Raw genomic sequence first — 14,712 nt, forward strand, 5'->3', positions numbered from 1 at the left:
GCTCCTGGGTGCAGAAAAGCTTAAACAGCTACAGCCTACGAGCACAGGACACTCACGAGTCGAACCCTGGAAAAGTTGCTGGCAAGCTTTGGTGTTTGATGATGATGGAAGCAGTGATAGAGGAACAAGAGGCACAATAAAACATCTGTCATTACTCAATTATCGCAACCCGCCGCTCCCAGGACCAGCCGGCCTGGCAGCAACATAAAGTAAACAGCTAGGTATTTGTCTTTCGCATCATAAACTTCCACAACCATTCCCTCCTCCCCTTCGTCACATTCCTTTCCCGTTCATCATCATCAGAATCCCAAACGGAGGCGATCATAAACCAAACCTCTGCCCGTGAACTCCGGGAGACCAAGGCGCGGGCACCCGCGCCGTATTCTCCGCCCCAGACCCCCACCACCGCATCCTGGTATCATGACCCCATGTCTAGCAGTTGCCTGCTTTATGCCTTCATAATGAGCCACCTCGTAGCGTCCGGCTGCGGGGAGGCGCAGCGTCTGCGTTTCGGTGTGCTCACTCTCGTCCACACGGCATGGTAATGTATGTACTGGAATCCGTCCCGTTGTCGTTCGCAGTATGCGATTCATCTCTAGTGAGCCTCGTCACGGATGAGGGCGACGATCATGCTGTAGAGGTAGAAGAAGAACATGACGAGGTGGAAGCCGAGCTTCACGAAGGACTCCTGCAACGGTGTTAGATCTGGGCATGCATCAACCTCTACTAGAGTAGTGCTTGCTTACCTTCTTGTGGACGTTCAGCTTGCGGAAGATCTCGGTAGCATCCAGCAAGTGGGTGTTGTCGACAATCCTAGGCCAAAGTCAGCTTTCATCCCTTCTCCACAGTGGTCTCAAGCATGTGACGTACTTCTTGATGTTGTAGGCAAGCAGCGGCAGGTTCAGGATCAGCGGCACCCAGTAGCCGTTAATCAGGAACAAGAACGTCAGGAATCCGTGGACAGCGGCTTCGGGGATGATGTAGGTGTTGAGGCGGTTGCAGAGGTCAATGGGGTTGATGTAGTCGCTGTAGGAGGTGAGGGTTAGCTGTCAATTGTCCCATCTTTGAAGTGATCGAGAGCACGAGCGCGCTCTTGCAGCCGTCTGCAGCAGCTGCAGCTTGTCTAAGCTCGCAGGGCAGCGGCCGGCGGCGATGCACGGTGGGCGCGCGTCGACTCGAGGGCAGGAGGAGAACAACGTACCATTCCAGATCGCTGTACATGATGGTGAAGAAGACTTGGAGGAACAGGTTGACGGCATTTATGAGGACGGCGAGGAGGTATAACCACGCTTCGCCAGACATGTTGACGGCTTTGGCAGCGAGCTGCGCTTGATCGAGATGGAGAAGATGAGGTGTTTAGTTGGCAGAGATACAGACAGCACTGATCGGGGGTGCTGTTGTTGGAGATAGGAGGGGAAGCTCTCGTCTCTTTTTTTCTGCGCTCAAAAGGGCTGGTTTGGAGCTGTGTGCGATGCGGGCGGGTGGAATGCTTCGACGTCACTGGGGTGATGTACGAGGGAAGCTCTGCGCCGAGGCAACCGTTGCAGTCAGGAATTGCAGTCCGGGGGATGCTGCGGAAGCTGCAGAAAAGTGCGAGAGAGATAGATAGACAGAGCCAGACGACACGTGTGGGTACCCAAGGGGTCGATGGCGAAGCCGAGTCGTGGTTGGATCTTGTTGGCTTTTTGGTGGGAGAAGGCAAGAAGCAGCAGACGGGGACGGAGACGGAGGAGACTCTGCTCTAGCAGGCGAGTTGAGGCAAGGCGAGGCGAGGCGAAGCCAGGCGAGGTAAGAGAGGCAAAGGCAAGGTTAGGTAGGAAGCGAGCCGAACAGGGTCGAGGACACCACACAAGCAAAGCTAGGTACTGAGGTGAGGTAGTGCGCCGTTGACTGAGGTTGGGCCGTGGAAAATCGGGAGGGTGTGGGTGTGGTGCGCGCGGGCAAAGGCTACGGGGCTAGGTTTTCCCTTCTGATGATGAAAGAGGTTCCAGTGTCGATGCCTTGCTCCAGCACACCACCACCACCACAACAACCATCAGGGCAGCGTGAGGTGCCCTCCATTCAACTGAACCTCCAAGCAGCGGGCAGGCCCAGATTGGGCTCCCTGCCTGGCCAGCAGCGGCCAACACCCGACCAACAGCCAGTCAGCGCCCTGGGATTGCGCCCCGCCAGCCTGCACCTCACAGGTGCACCATACTCACCAGATGCACCTAGCAATAACGCAGTACAGGGGATACGTACCGCTAGATAATCCTCCGGCAGCGTTGTTCTGATTTCTCACGCTCCGACCGGCGACCCCAGCGAATCCCATCGATGCGTGGCCGCGAATTCCAGACCCGCCAGTTGAGCCACACTGAGCAGTTGACGGCACAAGCGTGAGGGGAAACACAGGAAATCCCAGATAAATCCCCAGGGGTCCCCATCGCGGCGAACAGGACCCCTCCTTCGTCCCAGCTGCCAGGTGCTGCTCCCGCCCCTCATCCAGCTGTCGGCAGTCCATCAATGGCTGTGCCTGGTGGGGAGAGGGGCATTTCGCATCATCGTCAAACGTCCATTCTTTGCCCGCCGGGTGGCTGGGAGCGGAGGCTGGGGGCTCGACGGGCTGTCTGCCGGTCTTGGCCCGGACAGCCGCCTACAACGCGTGCTAATGTATTACGAGTCCGAGTCGCAGCCTGGACCGGAAGCTTGAACAGCAGAAGCACATGTCCATGTTCCTAACTTGGGATGTCCCTGGCTTAAATGCCCCTCGATTGACAGCTGTCTTTTCCGTCCACCACATGGGACAGGGGACCGCCCCAGACGTCACGCTTGGATCCGATCTCACGTGCCCGTGCTTTCAGTATGAATTCTTTCGCTTTTCAAGTCATGATTCTCCAAGGTATCATGCCCAACGCTAGCAACCTTGTCCGCTCTGCCGGCTCGACACCCTGCATGAGCTCGATGCCTAGGTGTTGCCAGTCGTCACCACGTAAACACTTCACCAAACCATGTATCTCCTTGTTTTCCCCCTCACCACAACGCCTCCTGCTGCTTGTTTATGCATATGTGTATGCTAATGCTTGTTTATGCGGTCGTTCCGTTGGCATCGCCGTTGGCGCCGGGCATCGGGATCTTTCCACCAGGGGAGTCGGCTTTCCTGGCAGTGAGGACCTCCACGCCATCCTCGGTGACAAGGAGCGTGTGCTCTATAACATCATTAGCAACCTATCCATGCCTCCCATTTTCACCCGATATCACTCACCGAACTGCGCAGTCCTCTTGCCGTCAATCGTTGTGCTGGTCCAGTTGTCGGGCCAAGTGATGTCCCGGTACTTACCAAGAGCAATCATGGGCTCAATGGTGAAAGTCATGCCGGGCTTGCACTCGCCAACCTGCTTGTTCTTGGCGTAGTGAGGAACGTTGGGAGGGCAGTGGAACAGCTTGTTGATGCCGTGGCCGCAGTACGTGCGGATGACACTGCAGTTCCTCTCCTTGGCGATCTTCTCGATGATGTTGCCAAAGTCGCGGATCAGGGTGCCGGGCTTGACCGCAGCGATGGCGGCGTCCAGACAGTCGCGAGCAGCCTCCACCACCCTGACGGAGTCGGGATCGGCCTTTGCCCGCTCGCCAACGTAGTACGTCTCATTGAGATCGCCGTGGTAGCCCTCGTGGTACAGCGTAACGTCAATGTTCAGGATATCGCCGTCGAGCAGAACGCGCTGGTCGGGAATGCCGTGGCAGATGACCTCGTTGAGAGAGGTGCATACCGACTTGGGGAAGTGGTTGTAGTTCAGGGGAGAGGGGTAGGACTGTTGGGCACCTAATCAGCTCTCATGCCCACGCGCGCTGGTTTCAGCGCATAGCACTCACGTTTCGCTCTATGCAAGCCTTGTGGACAATCTCATCAATGGCGTCCGTGGTGATGCCGGGCTTGATGGCAGCGGCAGCAATATCCAAAACCTCTCTTGCCAAGCGGCAGACCTTGCGCATGCCCTCAATTCCTTTCGCATCCAAGATATCAACCTTGTTCCTGTTCAGAATGGACCTGGGGTACTTGGGCTGGCCATCTTGCCACCAGTCGGGGTGGGGGATCGACTTGGGAACCTCGCGGCGGGCGGAAAGAGGGTAGACGGGTCGGAGGGGGCCGCTGAAGGGGTAAGTCGGGAAGGGGTTGAAGACACCTGTCTCTGGATCTGGTTTAGAGACGACCTTTGGCGGGAGGACGTGGTGGAGTATACTTGTCTCGGTCTTGTGCATGGCCTTGTGGTTGCCCTGCACGCAATTAGCAGCCGTCGCGGTTGTCGTCGCGGGCATGATTCTGCAGTGCTAACCCAGTTCTTCTTGAAGCAGTCCTGCGAGCAGAAGTAGCTGTCCTTGATTCCCAGCTTCAAGCATGTCGGGCACTGGAGGGAGCCAGCATCGTTGGGGCAGTCAACTCCCAGGCACTTCTTCTTCGCGGGGGGTTCCGTCATGGTGGGCGGTCGTTGGTCGTGTGTCGCAAGAGGAACGGCAGTGGTGTTCACGAGGTGACGATGGTGTTTGAAGACACTTGAAAACAGAGAATGGAAGTTTACGCAGAAAAGACCCTGGGAAACGACAGGGTTCGGATGGAGAATGCGGCGCGGCAGCTAACAGCACAGCATATAATACGGTACGACGGGACTGAAAAGTGACCTGACGAAGAATTATTTCCAGTGGAGGCCAAGAGTCCAAGGCTGTGATAGGTACGTTGCCGCAGCTCGGGCGCTTCCACACGTCCCAGGTCGGTTCCCCGCCACCAACAGCGACAATTTTTGGTGGGCTGGCGGGCGGGCGCTTGCTCCAACGGTCTGAGGTGTCTTATCGATTGGCTTCAATCTTATCCGATAAGGACTGTTATCGATAGGCGATACCTAGCACGTACCTCAGGTTATCAGCGTTTGCGGCTAAAGGCCGAAGCAACTGGCACCGCGGAGCTTCCCTTGTCGGGGCTTCCGGGAAATAGCCGACGTCTCCGAGACGGTAACGGGCACCACCTGGACCTGAACCTGGACTCTTGGTGAAAAAAAAGCTTTCAAATGCAGGTGAAAGAAAGGTGCGCTCTGCGGCGTTGCGGCAAGTCATTGACGCTCTCTCCCTCTGTCCCTCTGTCCCCGGCCGCCCACTTTGCTTCTCCCCCCGGCCGACTCGACCCGCCAATGTGCGAAATCATCATGCGACTCTCTTCACGCCACCGGCCGTAGACTGTTTTCCTTTTTCCAGCAATCCCTCCCGTTGGAATTGGAGAATCTCTTTGTTTCGGCGCCCAACCAGCAATGGCCGGCAAACAGAAAGTTGTAGTTGTGGGCGCTGGCCCAGTTGGTTCGCTGGCTGCGCTTTATGCCGCGCAACGCGGTCACGATGTCGAGATTTACGAGTTGCGTCCTGGTAAGTCTTTCTCTCTTGGTCTCTGTCGCGTGTTGCTATTCCCGTTCAGCCATCTTTCGGCTCGGCCGCCGTTGCAGAGTCGCGGGGGATCCTCCAAGCCCCACCACCGTCTGCGCCGAGGCGGTGATGTGGATGAGATTGATAAGATTGCTTGCTTTTGGCCTTTGCATATCTCTGAAATGGGGCCGCATCGACTTCATTCGCGATAAGCCTGGTCACTCATAAATTCAATTGAATGCCACTGACACTTGCAATGTAGACCTGCGAGATCCGACCACGGAGTTGTTGAACTTCACCCGCTCCATCAACTTGGCACTCTCGGAGCGCGGCATCAATGCCATGCGCAATGCTGGCCAGCCAAAGTTACTGGAACATGTCTTTGGCGCCACCATTCCCATGCGCGGTCGCATGATTCATGGCAGAACCCCGAAAGGTGAACTGTACGAGGCCTCTCAGGACTACGATGTTCACGGAAGGGTGAGCCAACCGGTTTCTAGGGGTCCTAACCCAGATGCTGACTGCTTAGGCAATCTACGCCGTGGATCGCGCTGGTCTGAACAAGCGCATGCTCGACATTCTCGAGGAGATGCCCAACGTCAGGTTCTTCTTCAGTCACAAGCTTACCGGCGCCGACTTCAAGAAGTGCAAGGCCTGGTTCGAGGTGATGACCTCAGAATCGGCCACTGGTCGCGCGCGGGAGATTGAGATTGACTTCGATTTCATGATTGGCGCCGACGGAGCCCACTCCGCCGTCAGGTACCATATGATGAAGTTTGCTCACATGGACTACAAGCAAGAGTACATCGACACCCTCTGGTGCGAGTTTCAGATCAAGCCGGCAGAGCCTTCGTCCAAGGACAGTGTCGGCCCTCACTTTAGGATCTCGCCCAACCATCTGCACATCTGGCCCGGAAAGGATTTTATGTTTATCGCCATTCCTAGCGATGTAAGTTGCTGAAGCTGGACAACTCGCCAACTCACACTGACTGACAATTATAGGATGGGTCCTTCACCTGCACGCTGTTCCTCCCCAATGAGCAGACCGCAGCTCTGGAAAGCAACCCCAACAGCCTGCCAGCCTTCTTCGACAAGCACTTCCCCGGCGTCACAAACCTGATTCCTGCTGACGACCTGATCGAGTCATTCAAGAGGAATCCCCATCTGCCTCTGATCAGCATCAAGTGCAGCCCCCACCACTTCCAATCATCGGCTGTCCTGGTTGGCGACGCCGCCCACGCTATGGTTCCCTTCTACGGCCAAGGCATGAACGCAGGCCTCGAAGACGTCCGCGTTCTCTTCTCGGTCCTCGACAAGCACAGGGTTCTGGATGAGAACAATAACCCGTCGGGAGAAGGAAGCGACGCTTCAACCGCAGCGTACCACAGAACAGTGGCTTTCGCTGAGTACACAACCAACCGAGTCCCGGACGTCCACTCCATCAACGATCTCGCGCTACAGAATTACGTGGAGATGCGGGCCTCAGTTCTGTCTCCTCGCTACCGCCTCCGCAAGTGGTTGGAAGAAACCATGTCTGTCTACCTGCCTGGCCTTGGATGGCAGACGAAATACTCCCGCGTCAGTTTCGGAAACGAACGCTATTCCGAGGTTGTGGCCAAGAGCGACCATCAGGGACACGTCCTGATGAAGTCCTTTGAAGCTCTTGTTTGTAGTCCCTTCGTTGTGGGAGCTGTGTACCTGTGGTGGAAGCGGCCACAGTGTGTCATGGGTGTTGTTCAAGGGGTGCTGAAGAGTTTGTTGCGGGCGACAGAAAAAGCATGATATCGACGACGATTTTGACATTAAAATACCATCTTCTGCACGTTAGACTCAAGAATTACACCACTCGGGCGCAGCCTCATCTCGTCTCATGTCTCAAGACCCATCCTATCATGACTTTCGCGTTATGTGGTACATTTCAATGCGAACTTTGAGAGACTACGTGAAAGAGGCAAACGTATACAGATGACCACCACTCGGGACGTTTGCTTGCTACATCATCACTACACGGAAGAAATGAAGCGGCAATACGATTAGTCGAACTGACTTCAACCCAGATCTATGCTCAACGGTTTCTCACACCCCGTCTAGTCCCTTGTACAACGGCCAGCGATACTCCTCAGACGGTACGTTAAACCTGGCCTTCAAGTCCATTGTGGCAATCTTATCCATGTCCTCGCCATCGAGCACAAAGTCCGACTTCAGGTTCTCCTTAATCTGCCACTCAATCACGCTCTTGGGAATGACGGACCTGCCGCTGTTGACGCCCCACGCGAGAGCCACCTGCACCGGCGTCTTGCCATGCTTCTTCGCCACCTCGGCGAGGACGGGATGCTCGATGAGGCGATGCATGTGCGATTCCTTCTGGCTCCACGACACCTCCCTGTAGAACGAGTTCTCGTTCCCCAGAGGGCTGAAGTGGATCATGTGGATGCCGTTCGCGCGCTGCCACTCTACGAACTCGCGTTGCTGGAGGTAGGGATGGAGTTCCATCTGATGAACCGCGGGCGCCTGTTTTGACGAAAAGCAGTGAATCAGCTTCAGCCTCCATCAAGTTCTCATCCGTCGCCCCTTGGACAACTTACCACAGACCCCTTGTCAAGCAGCGTCTGCACCTCGTCCTTGCTAAAGTTTGACACCCCGATCGCCCTGGTCTTGCCCGTCTTCAGCAGCGCCTCCATCGCTTTCCAGGTATCGAGAAACGTCGTCTTGCCCATTATCATCTTGCCTGACGCGTCTTTCGGGAAGCGGTCCACGCCGCGCGCAAAGGTACAAGGGTAGTGCATCAGGAACAGGTCCACGTACGGCGTATCGAGGTCCTTGAGGGAGGCGTCGAGCGCGGGCTCCACGTCGTCCGGGTGGTACGAGTTGCACCACAGCTTGGTCGTGAGGAAGACGTCTTTGCGGGGGACGCCGCTTGCTTTGATGCCCTTTCCTACCTGCACCTCCGTGTCGTACCTGGTTCATGTCAGTTTGGTGCGTCGACAGCAGGTAGGCCGGTTGATGCCGGGGGTTGGCTTACACTCTGGCGGTGTCGATGTGGCGATAGCCGCACTGCAACGCCGTCTTGACGGCACCCTCCTGGGCGTCTGCATCTTGGAAGGTCCCAAAGCCGATGGCGGGTATCTTTGCGCCGGTGTTGAGCGTGTGAGTGGTGAGACTTCTCAGTTGTTGCCTTGGTGCTAGGCTGCGCCGCCTCAGGACTTGAGCCGAACCGGATCTGAAGAAACTCATACTCATGGTGAGTTTTGAGGGGAATCGCGGGTGCTATATGGTCCAAGCCAGCACGTCTGGTACGAGAGAGGAACAATAAATTTATCGTATCAGATGGTGGCTTTATATCGCATTTCTCATTCACAAGAACGTGCTACATTGCATGAAGACAACAAGAGCCTTCCTCCCACCGGCTTCTGGTCCAGGAACCTCCGTCTGCTACCCCAACTCTCACCTACGCAGAACCTCAAGATGATCAGCAGGTCTCTCCGGATGAACAGACGCGGTGCGACATCCATGCTGCGCCAAACCTACAACGCGCCTCTCCAACTTCGCCAATGGTGTTTCAGCCGGATATCTCACGCTGCAGCCAAACACCACCAACTGTTACAACCCCATGCCCGCCGGACCGCATTGAGAGGCACTGCTGTCGTGTAGTTGTGTTGGTGGAGATCACCCCGCAGCGTCGTCTCGAGGGAATCCTTCATGCTGCCCGTTGTTAACCCCGCGTTCACCCCGCGATTGTGGAGCATGCGGCCCCCAGCGCTGAGTGGCCTGCGCCCAGCTCAGAGCTCTGCTCGTCTCGAGGGAATGTGCGATGATGCGTTTGAAGCTCGAGATGACCCGGTTTGTTACGAAGTTGTGGATCAAGGTTGCGCTTTAAGTTGGGGATTTGAAGACACTTATAACGTGACGATGCCATGGTTTTATAGCCTCTTTCCTCAAGTACCAGTCAAGTCCAATACCAACCGATTAAAGCCCCTTGAAGCTTACACAGAAACCTCCCTATTCCGAGGTATCTTAGATCACACACATCTCACATGTCTTCATCAACCGGAATGCCAGCGGCGACGACCGCCGTCGACGTCCAGCCAGTTCTCACACTAAAGGGAAAGGTCATCGCGGGTATGTCAGAACACACCATGGAGTGAGGTATGCACAGCCCCTCCGTTGACACTCACCACAGTCACCGGCGGTAACCGTGGCATCGGCCTCGGCGTCGCAGAGTGCTGTCTCCTCAACGGCGCCGACAAGGTGTACTCGATCGACCTCGCGGAGCCCGGCGAAGAGTTCGCGGCGGCCTCCAAGCAGTTCCCCGGCCGCCTGTTCAACGTGCAAGCAAACGTGACCGAGGAGGAGAGCATCACCGCCGCCATCGACAAGATTGTCGAGGAAGCCGGCGCCATCCACGGCGTCGTCGCCAACGCCGGCCGCACGAACCACAAGGCGGCGCTGGACTTTACCAAGGAGGAGATTGAGACGCTATTCGGTGTTAACGTGAGTTTTATGCAGCGTGGAAGTCAGAGGAGGGTTGCTAATCATGTGTAGCTGTTTGGAGCCTTTTACACAGCCAGAGCCGCCGCGAGGGCGTTTATCAAGCTCGGCATCAAGGGATCTGTGGTATTCACGGCGTCTATGGCATCTTACCGCCCCAACAAGGTTCGTCCTCTCAATTCCGAAAGAAATCGTCGCATGAAGCACGACTGACATTATTCCAGCGCGTGCCCTCGGCACCTTACGGCGCCTCCAAGGCCGGCATCCGCAACATGGCCCACACGCTGGCGATGGAATGGGCAAAGTACGGCATCCGCGTCAACAGTGTCTCTCCCGGTCTCGTCCGCACCGCGATGACCTACTGGGTCCCGCAACAGCCGGACTGGGAGCAGCAGCTGAAGTACTACGGAGGCATCCCGAGGCTGGCGGAGGTCCAGGAGCTGGGTGGCGCGTACGTCTACCTCCTGAGCGACGCCGCGAGCTACACCACGTCGATAGACATTCCCGTCAACGGCGTTATTGGAAGTAAGTTGATCTATTGTACGATGATGACTGAGTGTTGTCTAACGGGTTCTTTCTAGTCTGCTGAGCATGGTTGACGAGGAAAACACGACAAAAATTAAGCAAAGCGATGTCTTTTTAGCAAAAAATAGACTCAAGATGTGTCACATGGTTCACCAGTGGCGGAGCGCAAGTAGAAACCACCTGAATGGTGTCGATTTTTCAAGCGGTGTGGTGCTGCAAGTTGCGGTGGATATCAAATCAAAAGATTTTCGACGATCCTGCCTCTGTCTTGAATCATGGTGTTGTGTGCATTTGGTCGTTCAGCGTTGATTCGAGTCAGGGGCTGCGGGTTTTGGCTGTGCCTCCCCCTGGCTTGCAGGCGCTGCACCGGGCGCTGTGTTGTTGCGCCGAGCACCGAACCCACTACTTGTGAAAGTCACCCTGTTATCGGAGCCGAGCACAAGAGACGAAAAAGAAACAAGGATTTGAGCAGAAATAAGAATGACGGAGAGAGGGTGTCTGTGTGAGCGAGAGTGAGAGTCTTGCAGCAAAAGACGAGCAAAACCACCGGGGCCCGCGCCGACCGCGCAGCGTGAGAATTAACATCGTTCCTACTGCCCATGTCCAGTCTGTGCCTGAGAGCCGCAAAGTGATCAGAAACTGCAGCCGAGATGATGATTTCCAGACTTGTTTAAGGGCTGCCTTGTAGGGAGGGCCCGAAAAGCTGGCTGTGCGACCACGGACTTTGGCCATCGGAGCGTGGGGGTCTGTCTTAATCGAGGAGGTGCAACGCTCATATCGGCTAGCAACATCATTGGTGAATCTGGCTCCGTCGCATTGCGACTGTACCATTTAAATCGAGGGACATCAAGGGAGCCTCATCTTGATTACCAGCCTATGAGGAGTAGTTGATGGGGGCTGTTCAGCGTGTGATTCATGATGTTTTAAGCCGCGGCGGCCGCAGGAAAAGCATTATGGAAAAGATCAAATGGGACCAGTCAGTCATGTTGATTAGTAGATGTGTAGCATCACTCCCTGGATTCTTCACGGGAAGAAGGACTTGTTGAAAATCGCCGCTACCAGTCTGAATCTGCGTCAAAAGTCCTCCGTATTGCGTAACAATATCCCTTGAGAATTCCTGGCTATCTCTTGGCAGCTCCCGTTCTCGGAATTGTCGTCCGAACCAAGCCCCGCGGATAATGGCAATGCTGCTGTCAATTGCCCTCGCCAACCCGTGTGCGTGGGCCATTGATTCCAAAGAAAACAAAAAGTCTTTGCTAGGGAGGGTCAGTGATGTCGGTTAGGTTTTTCCCTTCTCAAGGACAACCGCGCGCGAAGACCCATCTCGGGCTATCGGAGAACCGGAGGAGTCCACAGGTCCCCGGGCAAGCTCCGTTAAAGAAAGCCTGGAGCCCCAACCGTGAGATGAGTTTAACTGCGAGCTCTCCGCAGAGTCCGCACACACGAGTGTGGGCGGACCCCATGGAGAGTTATAACTCAACCCGTTAAAGACAGACGGACCTTGCAACGGGTACCGTACGTACGGCTGGCTGAGGGTGAAGACATCCATCGACAGGGAAGCATTTTACATCCGCGCCAAGCTTTCTGTAGACAGCAGATCCATCTCTTTTATTCCTGTTGGCCACTCCACTCCCTCCTAGAAACGAGAACTTAATTTCATCTCGTCTCGCGGCTCTCGTTCGTCCAAAGTCATTCCCAACTCTCTCCACAAGCGGAGTTGATGTTGCATCTTGAATGATGGGAAAGCGCGCATAAACAGAGCCAGTGCCAAAGCAGCAACACTGCCGACAAGCGACATCCTGTTACCGCAGTCTTGGGCCGGAGCCAAGCCTCCTGCTTCAGGAAGTCAGGAATCCCAACCTGCTGTCTCTGGCAGGTCTGGGCATTTCCGCAATCTTGGTTATCATTGAGGAGTTCTCATTTCCATTCTGGTCAACACACTGGTAACGACCGTCCGAGTACGGAGAAGCAGCCGAGTCGTTACCAAGTCTTGGGCAGGATTTACCTCATTGTGGGTTTTCTTCTTTTTAATAAACTAGCCAATGCCTTGAAGATCCGACCACTGTGACAGGATACCCTTGCCTTAGCCACATGTGAAGTCCCAAAATTCTCCGGTTTAGGCAAGTCGATGCCTTCAAAAACAACTTCCAAAAGAAGCGAGTGGACTCTCTGCGCCATTACTAAGGATGACTGAACAGACACCCCCCACGGAGGCCTGACTGCTTCAGCCAAGGAATCCAGGCATTCGGGTATCTCGGATTGATTAGATTAGATCGTGACTGGCCAGTCGGCGGGTTCTCTTCACCTCCTTTCGACTCGCGCGGCAGGGGGCGTCCCAGCTCCCAACTTGGCAAGTGATTCGGCCAAGGCCTGATGTTTGCTCTTTGGGGAGGACTTGAGACGAACCAGTACCTGCTCGACGTGAAGAACATGCGGCCTAACCCTGAGGCCGCCGGGGGTAAAATGCACCGACATGGTAGTGGATGCTCTCGATGGAGATCATCGTGGGATGGAAGGGGTCTAGCTCGTTCGGAGAGGAGCATATAAGTCTGGCATGAGTCGCCGTAGCTACTTCTGAAGAAAGGCGTCACCAGCTGTGCTTGGCAAAGATCTACACTCAGTCTCACCCATTACACTCCTTTCAACGGTCTTTACAGCACAGTTCACGATGCGTTCCTTTCTCTTCGTTGCCGCGCAGTTCGTCGCTGCCGCTTTCGCGGCCGAGCCTTGGGAGAACGAGGTCGACACCGGTTTCCAGATCTACCTCGATAGCACCAACTACACCAAGGGCAGCCTGCCCCTTCTCAAGGACATCCGCGCCATCCCCGACTTCGACTGGGCCGCCCGCCAGAAGCTCGACAACCAGAAGTACTCCTTCTACCGCACCGGTACTGCTGGCGAGTTCAGCTACCGCCACAACCTCGACGTCTGGCAGAAGGTCCAGCTTCGCTCTAAGCACTTGAGCGATGTCACCAAGCTCAACGAGACCCTTCCGTATGTGACGACGACTACTACACAGGACAAGAATGCTTTTTGACTAACACGTTCCAACAGCGTCACTATCCTGGGCTACAACTTCAGTGCCCCCATCTTCATCGCGCCTGCTGCGCGCGCCGCCTACGGAGATGAGGCTGCCGAGCTGAACCTCGTCCGCGCTGCTGGCAACGAGAACATTCTCTATGTCGTAAGTCATAGCCCTGAAGGATAATTGGCAACATCACAAGCTAATGCGGCGATAGCCCTCCATGTATGCCTCCAAGTCCATCGAGGAGATCGCCACCGGCAAGAGCAACAACACCCTCAACGGCCCCCAGGTCATCTTCCAGCAGATCTACACCAACGGCAACCTGTCCGTCACCTGGGAGAACATCCGCCGTGCCGAGCGCACTGGCGCCAAGGCCATTGTCTGGACCATCGACGCCCCCGGCGACTCTGTCCGCCACCGCGCCGCCCGCTACGACACCACCAACGCCAACTCTGTCTCCTCCGCTCTCACCTGGGACATCTACGACCAGATGAAGAACCAGACCAGCCTGCCCATCATTCTTAAGGGTATCACCACCGCCGACGAGGCTCTGCTCGCCGTCGAGAAGGGTGCCAAGGCCATCTACATCTCTAACCACGGTGGCCGCCAGCTTGACCACACCCCTGGACCCCTCGAGATCGCTTACGAGATCTACCGCAACGCGCCCGAGGTCTTCCAGAAGGTTGATGTCATCGCTGACTCTGGTGTCCGCTACGGCAACGATGTCCTGAAGCTTCTTGCTCTCGGTGTCAAGGCTGTCGGCATGGGTCGTCCGTAAGTCAATCCCGTCTTATCTATATCCAGACCCTATCCGCTAACTGGGCGAAGTTTCATGTACGCCAACTGCTACGGCCTCGAGGGTGTCACCAAGGCCATCAACATCATGAAGACTGAGATCGTCCGTGACGGCGCTCAGATGGGTGCTACCAACCTCCACAACATCAGCATGAGCTTCGTAAGTCCTATGATTGTCCGTCATTGCCGAGTCATCGCTAACATGCTGCAGCTCAACACCCGCCAACTTGAGCAGAACGTGTACCTGTTCAACCAGCAGTAAACAGTGCCATGCACATGCAAAGCACCGCACTCATGACTTGTCAGATTACGTTTCATTGCATGCAGCCCTGCTGCGGTTAGAACGGCGTTCACATTGGGATTGGAGTTCGCACATGTCGGCTCAGCTATGAGAGCCATCTTCTTGTCCATACTTTTCCAGATATTTACATGCCACAAAAGTACTTACCCTTCTTCATAACCGCTGCGGGTCACATCGAGAAAGCCCGAGTACTTAA

At 55.6% G+C, this 14,712-nt stretch overlaps 6 protein-coding genes across 6 annotated transcripts; 3 read left to right on the forward strand and 3 right to left on the reverse strand.

Moving 5' to 3' along the window:
• Nucleotides 1-595: 595 nt before the first annotated feature.
• ERV14 (ER-derived vesicles protein ERV14) lies at nucleotides 596-1,302 on the reverse strand (the record flags this gene model as incomplete). The annotated part of the gene is made up of 4 exons (XM_037324489.1): nucleotides 596-688; nucleotides 747-813; nucleotides 871-1,026; nucleotides 1,202-1,302. The coding sequence occupies 4 exons, from the start codon at nucleotides 1,300-1,302 to the stop codon at nucleotides 596-598; spliced, it is 417 nt and encodes a 138-aa protein (XP_037176592.1).
• Nucleotides 1,303-3,063: 1,761 nt separating this feature from the next.
• On the reverse strand, nucleotides 3,064-4,451 carry fma1 (Methionine aminopeptidase 1; the record flags this gene model as incomplete). The annotated part of the gene is made up of 4 exons (XM_037324490.1): nucleotides 3,064-3,185; nucleotides 3,242-3,788; nucleotides 3,850-4,251; nucleotides 4,311-4,451. The coding sequence occupies 4 exons, from the start codon at nucleotides 4,449-4,451 to the stop codon at nucleotides 3,064-3,066; spliced, it is 1,212 nt and encodes a 403-aa protein (XP_037176593.1).
• Nucleotides 4,452-5,273: 822 nt separating this feature from the next.
• nic-3 (Kynurenine 3-monooxygenase) lies at nucleotides 5,274-7,164 on the forward strand (the record flags this gene model as incomplete). Its single annotated transcript, XM_037324491.1, has 4 exons — nucleotides 5,274-5,385; nucleotides 5,645-5,862; nucleotides 5,912-6,331; nucleotides 6,385-7,164. 4 exons carry the CDS (start codon nucleotides 5,274-5,276, stop codon nucleotides 7,162-7,164), a joined length of 1,530 nt encoding a protein of 509 aa, XP_037176590.1.
• Nucleotides 7,165-7,458: 294 nt separating this feature from the next.
• CGCA056_v009245 (putative oxidoreductase) lies at nucleotides 7,459-8,622 on the reverse strand (the record flags this gene model as incomplete). Its single annotated transcript, XM_037324492.1, has 3 exons — nucleotides 7,459-7,893; nucleotides 7,968-8,340; nucleotides 8,405-8,622. 3 exons carry the CDS (start codon nucleotides 8,620-8,622, stop codon nucleotides 7,459-7,461), a joined length of 1,026 nt encoding a protein of 341 aa, XP_037176591.1.
• A 794-nt stretch (nucleotides 8,623-9,416) lies between these two features.
• PIG8 (putative NADP-dependent mannitol dehydrogenase) lies at nucleotides 9,417-10,459 on the forward strand (the record flags this gene model as incomplete). Its single annotated transcript, XM_037324493.1, has 5 exons — nucleotides 9,417-9,501; nucleotides 9,563-9,873; nucleotides 9,925-10,035; nucleotides 10,095-10,395; nucleotides 10,452-10,459. The coding sequence occupies 5 exons, from the start codon at nucleotides 9,417-9,419 to the stop codon at nucleotides 10,457-10,459; spliced, it is 816 nt and encodes a 271-aa protein (XP_037176589.1).
• Nucleotides 10,460-13,063: 2,604 nt separating this feature from the next.
• CGCA056_v009247 (Cytochrome b2) lies at nucleotides 13,064-14,477 on the forward strand (the record flags this gene model as incomplete). Its single annotated transcript, XM_037324494.1, has 5 exons — nucleotides 13,064-13,389; nucleotides 13,450-13,579; nucleotides 13,635-14,194; nucleotides 14,249-14,375; nucleotides 14,427-14,477. 5 exons carry the CDS (start codon nucleotides 13,064-13,066, stop codon nucleotides 14,475-14,477), a joined length of 1,194 nt encoding a protein of 397 aa, XP_037176231.1.
• Nucleotides 14,478-14,712: the final 235 nt, after the last annotated feature.

This window comes from Colletotrichum aenigma, assembly GCF_013390185.1.
Source record: "Colletotrichum aenigma strain Cg56 chromosome Unknown KSG_Cg56_contig06, whole genome shotgun sequence".
Classification (NCBI taxonomy): domain Eukaryota; kingdom Fungi; phylum Ascomycota; class Sordariomycetes; order Glomerellales; family Glomerellaceae; genus Colletotrichum; species Colletotrichum aenigma.